Here is an 8,284-nt window from a genome sequence, read left to right as displayed (position 1 = left end):
ACAATGTAGCCTAATCCAAATCATGGATTCTGTACATTTATGGAAATTGAATATTTTTAATGGTCATTGCCATCGTAGGTGAAGCAAAACATACAAGTGATGAATCATTTTGAAGCTGCTGCATTGCATTACTTGTAGGTCTGTATGTCTTTTTGCATCAAGACACGCAGGGTATTTCCTTTTACAAGGTGCTTTTGTCCCACGTCTACGTTGTTTTACAAAGAATACTGGCGAAAGGTCCAAACTAAGATTGTCCAGTGAAATGATCACAAACCATATTTGGTTAAGAAAATACATTTATTCGGTGCTCAAAACCACGCTGAAGAAGACAAGGAAAATGTGAACATCAGTGTCCTGTGAGGTCGGATCAGAAATGCACACAACACACCCAGGACACATCATAAAAAGATTTTCCAAGGGGAGGCACGTTACGAACACTTCTACTGCAGCATAAACGGACCACAAGCATATCAGGCGACTCCCTTAAGCATCGCCGAGTCCGCCAAACTCTTTCGTCCCTGAGGTCTGTCCGCCTGCCGTGATGCGACTGAGGGGAATGAGCTTCATGGTGGTCTCCTTCAGGGAGTACCAGCGGTTGTGCCATGTGACCCAAATAATGCCGTTGTCGTAGCCGTATTCACCTGCATCCTTTTCCGTGTACCTGCCACCTAAATGAAGAGACCGAGGACAGTTTAGAGATGGCGTCGAATACTGCGTGCTTGGGTGCTTTTTGTTGACTCGTCAATAAAAACATGCTTATTGGACCTTCGCTCCGATCATGCAATCGAACACCAGTTAGATGGTCTGGCGCTAGTTCTAACCACGTGCTCTTACCCTGGTAGTATCTGCCGTTCAAATGTGCAGCATGACATCTGTTCATCCACCAGCCGGAGCCGTCCTGCAGAGCACAGTTGCCATCGTACTTGTCGTTGTCCTGGTCGATGGTGCTGAACTGCATGCCGTTGTGAGACGTGTAGAACTTGTCGCTGGGATCGTCGCCAAAGTCGAAGCCGTCGAAAGCATCCCCGGCGTCGCCACCAAAGTAGTAGCCGTACGTCAGACGGTATTTGTCGGCCTCCGATCCAATTCTGAACATGTTGTAGTCGGCATACCTGGAGAAACGAAGGCCACAGAGGGATATTACATGCTGGCCTTCTGTAACCTCTGCGCAGTCAGTTTTTTCTTCTTCAAAAGGAAAACCGTCGTCATCGGGGTCATGTTTGCTCTGCTCTTACATAATCTGTTATTGTGTGTGTGTGTGTGTGTACGTACTTTTTGGTGCCATCCCAGTCAACAAGCTCTATCCTCAGGATGGTCGGGATGGTCGTGGTGGCAGTCAGCTGATGTATCTTCTCGTTGCCGAGCCAGAACTCTGTGGTGTCGTCTGGTGAGAGGTAACCGAAGCCATTCTTGTACTGGATCCAGTCCTTGCGGAAGTCCACGCTGCCATCGCGTCTCTGTGGACATAAAGATTAATCTTATTATATCTAACGATTCCCTCCTTTTTGGTAAGCCAAAAGCTGTTTTTTTTTCCTGTGTATTAACGTCTTCTTTGGCAAAATAATTCATTGAGGACACCAAAGATCCACGATTCTTAACTGTGAAGCAATAAAAACAAAGCTTACCCTCTGAATAACTGTGAAGCCACGTCCAAAGCTGTCGATCTCACAATAGACCAGGAACGACTCTGTGGCTGTCGCTGGCTTAACATAGTAAAGGCCGCTGGTGGTGGCACCTTTGTTTGCAACGTCCTGACAGTCTGATGCAAAAAGAGAAGAAGAAGGAAAAGTCCAAAATATGACAAAAATATTCAAATTTTTAAGCAGTTAAGTCTGCATTTCTTTCAGTCGTAAAGTTTAGAAATAACCTGTGTGAAACCAGGCCACAACAAATTGTTTACTCTGCACTTATGCACTGTATTGATTTTAGTCTGTACCTAAACACTGAACAAGGACGAATGTTGTTCAGATGAGGCATGATTGAGAAACTTCTTGTGAAATGGGAATGGCCCAAAGGTCAGTGAATTGAATTTTGTATGTGTGTGTGTGTGTGTGTGTGTGTGTGTGTGTGTGTGTGTGTGTACCTGTCCCTGTGGTGGGCTGGATCTCAACTGAGTCCTTGCAGGGCTCACTGCATTTCTGCTGCAGCTGAATGGAGAGTTGTTTCAGGTCCACCATTCTCCTCTCGTTGGATGTGATTAAATTCTGGAGTTCGCTGGAACAAGGGAAACAAATATGAGCAGCATTCTGAGCAATTATGTCTCAAAAAAACAAAAAAAAAAACAAAAAAAAACATAATATAAAACAAAGAAAAACAAGTTACTAACCAAAGACATGACCTATGATTAAAATCAAGCATTTTTTTTTTTTATTTTTAATTTTTTTATGTCTGGAGTGAATCTTAGGTCAAATGTTTGCAGGGGAAAGAGGAGTAAATGGCAAAACACCTCATTGATTCGCGGTCATTGTGACTGTGTGGGTGAGGAGGCTTGGTGTGCATTGACCTGAAGGTGTGGGCGGATGGTACACTGTAAAATCTCACCAAGTAATAATTTGGAGTCGTTGAAGCTTTTCAGCTCATAGAGCAACACATTTTATAACCTTTTACTGGACTCGGTAATTCTGAGGTAGTCGGTTTCCCGACTTTCTTTCTTAAAGCGAAGTCAAGTTTTAAAATTTCCAGTGTTAAGCAAGACTTGCACTGGTATAATACTTATAAAAAAAGTCTCATACGTAAAGGTTGCAGTGGCAGTTAATTTGAGTTTTGTTTTATGTCATATTAAAAATGATATTGAATAATGACATTCTTACAGTCTTTTAAAAAAAATACCCTGAAGTCAAACTTGAGAGAAAAAAAGATAACGTGTTTAAATGTTACATTGGTAAAAGTGAAAATCCCTCATACAAATAGCACTTGAGTACAATTCTTAAAGTATCCGATATTAAATTTAGGTAAGCATAAAAAAACAAGGAAAAGTAAGTGTGTGATTTCATATAATGTATGTATATTGTTGCTCTGGGTCGACCTGGCTGATCATCAGACCCGACATTTTTATTTTAAGAATTACTTTTATCTTTTTAGGCCGATTTACGTTCGCACTGCTCTGACTGTGATGCAGAGTAACTAGTAACCAAAATTATCAAATAAATATAGTCAAGTAAAGTCCAGTTTGAAGTTAGGGTCAGCAGAAAATACAAGCACTTAATGTACTTGGGCAAATGTTACATTCAATCACTAGATTTTTATCATGTATGCCGTTAATGGTAATGAAGACTTTAATGTTAAAACTTGTAGAAATTGAGTTTTATGCTATAATTAGACAATATAATTAGTAACTATAGCTGTGTAATAAATGTGCTGGATTATATAATGGTATAAAGTAACAGAAATACTTTGGTAACTCAACACTGTATTGACTCGCAGTACTATATTTGCTCAGCTACTTCCTACCACAGACAAATTCTATCATTTCCGAGCTTCACCTACAATATTTGCTGCTCCTGAGTGATGATGGTCTTCTCGAACCGGAGAACATCATCCAGCATGCTTGATGACTTTTTGAAGTATGTATCTGACATAAAAAAAAAAAAAAAGAAAAGAAAAAAGAAATCAGACATTACTTGACAACAATACTTGAACTATTTAAAGGTGATGACACCCAAGCAGACAGCAGACAGACCTGGTCCGGCACTCTTTTGAGCTGAAGTAACGGAATCTTTCATGTAGACGACGGTCTCGTCGGCCCCCTGGGTCAAATTGGCGATTGTTTCGAGCTCATGTTGCATACTGTCCAAATCCCTGTTCACATTTGGCAGATACCTCCGCATGTAATCAGCCACTCCGCATGTGGTGGGACAGTATCTTCCCTGTACACACATGGGACAGAGAAAAGCATTTCTCAAAACTACAGTCACTGATCTGTACTTTTACAGTCAAATCTTATCATTCATGTACTTACAAAGCCGTCATTTGGGTTGCACGATGATGTTCCCAGGTTGTCTCCTCTGATTTGCTACACACACAAAAAAGACAAAATGGTTTAAGACTTTTGCGCTCAAGAAAACTCTGTGAGTGGAAAACCGTCAAGTCGGTGACTTACCGCTGACGAGAAGGAGAAAAGTAGCAGAAGTCCTCCTGCGGTGGCGAGAAGTGATGGAGCCATGTTGCTTTGACCACTTGTCTTCTCAGAGAATGAAGAGCTGCTCGACTTCTGCGGGATATTTATCTGAACAAGGTCCTCAGTTCACTGTCTGATAAGAGGGTCATATGCAAACATCCCACTCACTGTGTGAGGACAAAGCTGTGACTCAGATGTCCAACAGCAGTCATTTCTCAGATCTGACAGGCTCTGAAGCTATCAGAACACGGCCAAATGTGACATTATAAAATCAAGAGTATATTTGTGCGTGACGCGTTGTGGTAATGATGACAGAGCAAGGTAAAAAGAGCGACGGCTCTGCTTTGTATGCCGCTTCATTTTCTATCAAACGGAGTATTTGTTTTCAGCTTCACTTGGTTCAACCCTCAGCTGAACTTCTTCCAGTAAGAGGAACTCAGACTGGAACACAGTTTATTGACAATTCTTAATCATCATAAGATAAAAATCAAAGACAAATCACAGCATGAGTCATTCCTCAAAAAAACAAAAAAAAAATCCCCAAAAACGCTGCCATTATAACATCCCTGTCAAACATTAACACAAGTGTGTTGTCAATAAAGCCGCGCCAACAAAGTCTGGATGAAGAAACTGTTTGTGAAACCACAGAAAATAACTTGTTCTGAACTGGTCAGTTAAAAATATCTGAATATGGCGTCTTGAACACATGGAAGAATTGAGAAAATCTCCAGATGAAAACACTTGCAATGAATCAAAGTCCCGTACCTGATGAAGGCCGGAGAGACTAAAACACGATCAAATACTCATTTCAGCAGTAAGCCAGACAGTATGTTCTCTTGAGTTCCTCTCATTGTTTCAAGTTGCACCTTCCAACGATAAAACCTGTTGCACGTCAGGTGTGCAGAGATTTGTTTTTTTCAAAAAATATTGAATAGAGTTGCATGTTTGAAACTCTGCAGAACAAGATGTCAGACCTGGAGGCAGGAGACCTCCGTGGGCTTTGTGCTTCCAACCAACCGTCTTGTGACCATGAACTTAATGGATTTGAAGATTTATTGCGTAAGAATTCTACATTCAAATATCTAAAAACAGTTTGTTGGTATGTTTGTTGTATCAGCCCAAATGTTTCCAACAGTGTTCAGATGCAGAGAATCAACAAGTTTACTTAACAACAAACAACGTAGCCTAACTTGGGCGCAGACTCTGATTCTCTCTGCTCTCTCTGATATATCCACTTTTAAAAAGGTAAAATGTCTAAAAGTCATCTCTGAGCTCTCCTGCTGGTGTTCATTCCTCCAGAAGGTCCGGTTGTGCACCCAACCAGGGTTGTAAATCACCACATTGATCAAGACACAATATTATATTGATTCTTTGGACAACGGTACCATGTTTGCTGATATCACAGAGGATCATATCATCTGCCCAGAAATGAGCTTCCATCCAAAAATATAATCGTCGAAGGTGTATATTCAGTAAAAGAAACAAAATGATTATGAGCTCTGCCAGCAGGATTTATCAGGACAGGTCGAGAAATAATATTTATTATTTTTTGAAACTTCAGTTTTACCCCTTCACTTATTCATGCTGCAGTTTGGTGGATGGTGCCGACCTCTCATCTGAAACTTGGTTGCAGTGGTGGGTAAAACCACTAGGGGGAGTGGACACACATTAAACCAGACAAACACGCCTTACAATCAGTCAGCACAACTTCAAATTGTTGTCTTCACATTCTGTATACGCCCCTTGTGCACCGGGTTAAAAATGACCCACTGCAGCATCCATGGAAATGTGAATAAAGGCAATGTTTCCCTTTCTCTAACGTTGGGGTCACTTTGAGGAAACGTCAGTCAAAATTTCAAGTTGAAAAAAAATATCATTTAAGGGGTTTTCTCTGAAGTTAAACACCCAAAGACAGCAGGAGGGTAAACTAACTGTTTGCAATGAGATTTTCTGTGAAACCATTGTGAAATGATGTTGTATACTTCAATGAATGTCCCCAAGAAGCTAAATGTGATCTACAGCTAACATAAATATTAACATTATGCATTAATGATATGTTTAACTGCAGCAGATGTGTCATTTGTAGCACATAAGGAAGACAAGTGAGTCACTGGTGGAGCTATCTGTAGATAACTAATAGATATCAAAGCTTTTTGAAAAAAACTATTCCTCACGACAACAGAGTTTAAATCATTTTCCTTCTGCAGGAAAATCAGCTGCAGCATGAAAACAAAGTACGTTTTTCACAGGCTTTGATTTGTAAGAAGCACATGTGCAGCTGAGCGACTGTTGACTGAACCGGAGCTGAAACTCCGACACAAAGTGGATCTAAAAACGAGAGCAGAGGGACAGAAATCTCCTCGGTGTAACTGCTGAAGGCTCATCAGTCATGTCTGACTATGAACCAATAGTTATGACCTTCTTTGTCAAACCCTGAACCTTTTGTTAAGAAAATGAAATTAATCTATTCGGGATGATCTTATTAGGAATGCTAATCGAGCTAATCTGCATTAAAGTCTGAGCGCTTTCGAGTAAAGTTTTCTTTTCTTAAAGGAACAGAGAACAAAGAGCATTGACAAGAGTATAGACAACATCACCTTGTCGGGAAAGTGAGGAAATGGCCTGTTTTTGAGTGAACCTAAAAAACAAACCAAAGAATAACTTCAGATATTATTATTATTTGTTGTTGTTGTTATATACTACTCAATTAATACATCAACACCTGAAGGATTTGGCATTTCTTACTTGGGACAACTTGCAGCCAAAACCCGGCGACAGACCCAGGTAAATTCAACTTCTACTGGATTTGTCCTGGGGAGGGCAAGTTGGTTTTTTAGCAGCATAAAAAAAACAAAAAAAACCCAACCAAAACCAAACTGTCACCGACTGCAATTCATCAGAATCAGTACGAACACAAAACAGAACAAACAAGCACAACAAAGTATGACCGGCAGCTTTACAACCACCGTACATCAAGAAAACTTTTCCAGCACCAACAACATGATAAATATCAACATCAATCTTCCCACAGGTCGGCACAAAGGCTTGTCACATGCATCTCGACGAAGGTGAGAGCAGTCGGGTAAACCAAAGGTGTGATCTTTTCCTAATCCTAACCGTCAGCATGGCGATGTCCCAGCATGGAAACGCAGAGAGTTTCAACATGTCTGTGGTTTGCAGAAACACAGTATGTTCGAGTGGATGCTCCATCTCCTGTTAATACTACAGCTTTAGCTACAGGTCTGGCTTTAACGATCAATGATTCGATGTCAGGCAGTCAAAAGGTTTCAACCCAAATGTGATAAAGCTGTACTTGCAGTTTGATTTGGTTTAGGCACAAAAAACACTTGGCCAGAGTTAAGAAAAGATGTGTTGGCTTAAAATACCAGCTTTGGTTGCCACAAACACAGATGGAGATGTTCCGACTTCTCATCAAAAACATCATGTTTTGTCCCGACACGCACGACAAGTCATACTAAGAGATGTTGAAACACTGTCTCTCTTTATGAATTTTAGGTCATAAACATGCAATGTGAACGTGATATGATGTGTTCTGTAAAACTGTCAGTAGCCTGCGACACATACAGCCGTTGAAAGACAGCATAACAATGCAAGAACCAAAGGGAAGAGTATGATGAACTTCAGCCAAATCACCTCGTTTCTCAGTCACGTTTAGCGTCCCACAGCACCCTGGTTTCATGCCTCTGTGCTCGTTTGAGTCACAGTTCATGGAAACACACCTCTTCTCCTTTGACAGATGAGGCCGGAGCTGTTATTTTAATGATGAGCCCCGCCACCCCCCCGTTCACACTGTTTAAGTTTGTCTGCAGTGCGCCTGGAGGCGAAAAGGTCAGTGGGTTAATGGATCCACCACTTCAACTTTATAAATGTCTGTCGCTCTGCTGGGTGGATGTGAAGGGGAGCAGAGTACAATGTTAAGTTATGTTTGTACTAACCGCGTACTGGTCAAGGCCACTCCACACTGGTCTTATCATGCCATTATTTTGTATGCTGTGCAGTTGATAATGGCCAGCCAGTGGATGTTCTTCAGGGCGCTTCAGACAAACAACACACACACACACACACACACACACACACACACACACACACACACACCCACCCACCTCTATCTTTTATTACATCAAAACAAACATTGCAGGTACATGG

General features: G+C 41.2%; 1 protein-coding gene across 1 annotated transcript; it reads right to left on the bottom strand.

Moving 5' to 3' along the window:
* Nucleotides 1-278: 278 nt before the first annotated feature.
* On the bottom strand, nt 279-4,234 carry fgg (fibrinogen gamma chain). The gene is made up of 9 exons (XM_037099096.1): nt 4,100-4,234; nt 3,959-4,012; nt 3,680-3,866; nt 3,487-3,571; nt 2,084-2,214; nt 1,626-1,759; nt 1,273-1,457; nt 835-1,112; nt 279-668 (listed from the first exon to the last, which is right to left on the bottom strand). Exons 1-9 carry the CDS (start codon nt 4,160-4,162, stop codon nt 484-486), a joined length of 1,302 nt encoding a protein of 433 aa, XP_036954991.1. The 5' UTR covers nt 4,163-4,234; the 3' UTR covers nt 279-483.
* Nucleotides 4,235-8,284: the final 4,050 nt, after the last annotated feature.

The sequence above is a fragment of the Acanthopagrus latus genome, chromosome 1 (assembly GCF_904848185.1).
Source record: "Acanthopagrus latus isolate v.2019 chromosome 1, fAcaLat1.1, whole genome shotgun sequence".
In the NCBI taxonomy this organism is placed as follows: domain Eukaryota; kingdom Metazoa; phylum Chordata; class Actinopteri; order Spariformes; family Sparidae; genus Acanthopagrus; species Acanthopagrus latus.
This window is presented reverse-complemented; position numbering and strand designations above follow the sequence as displayed.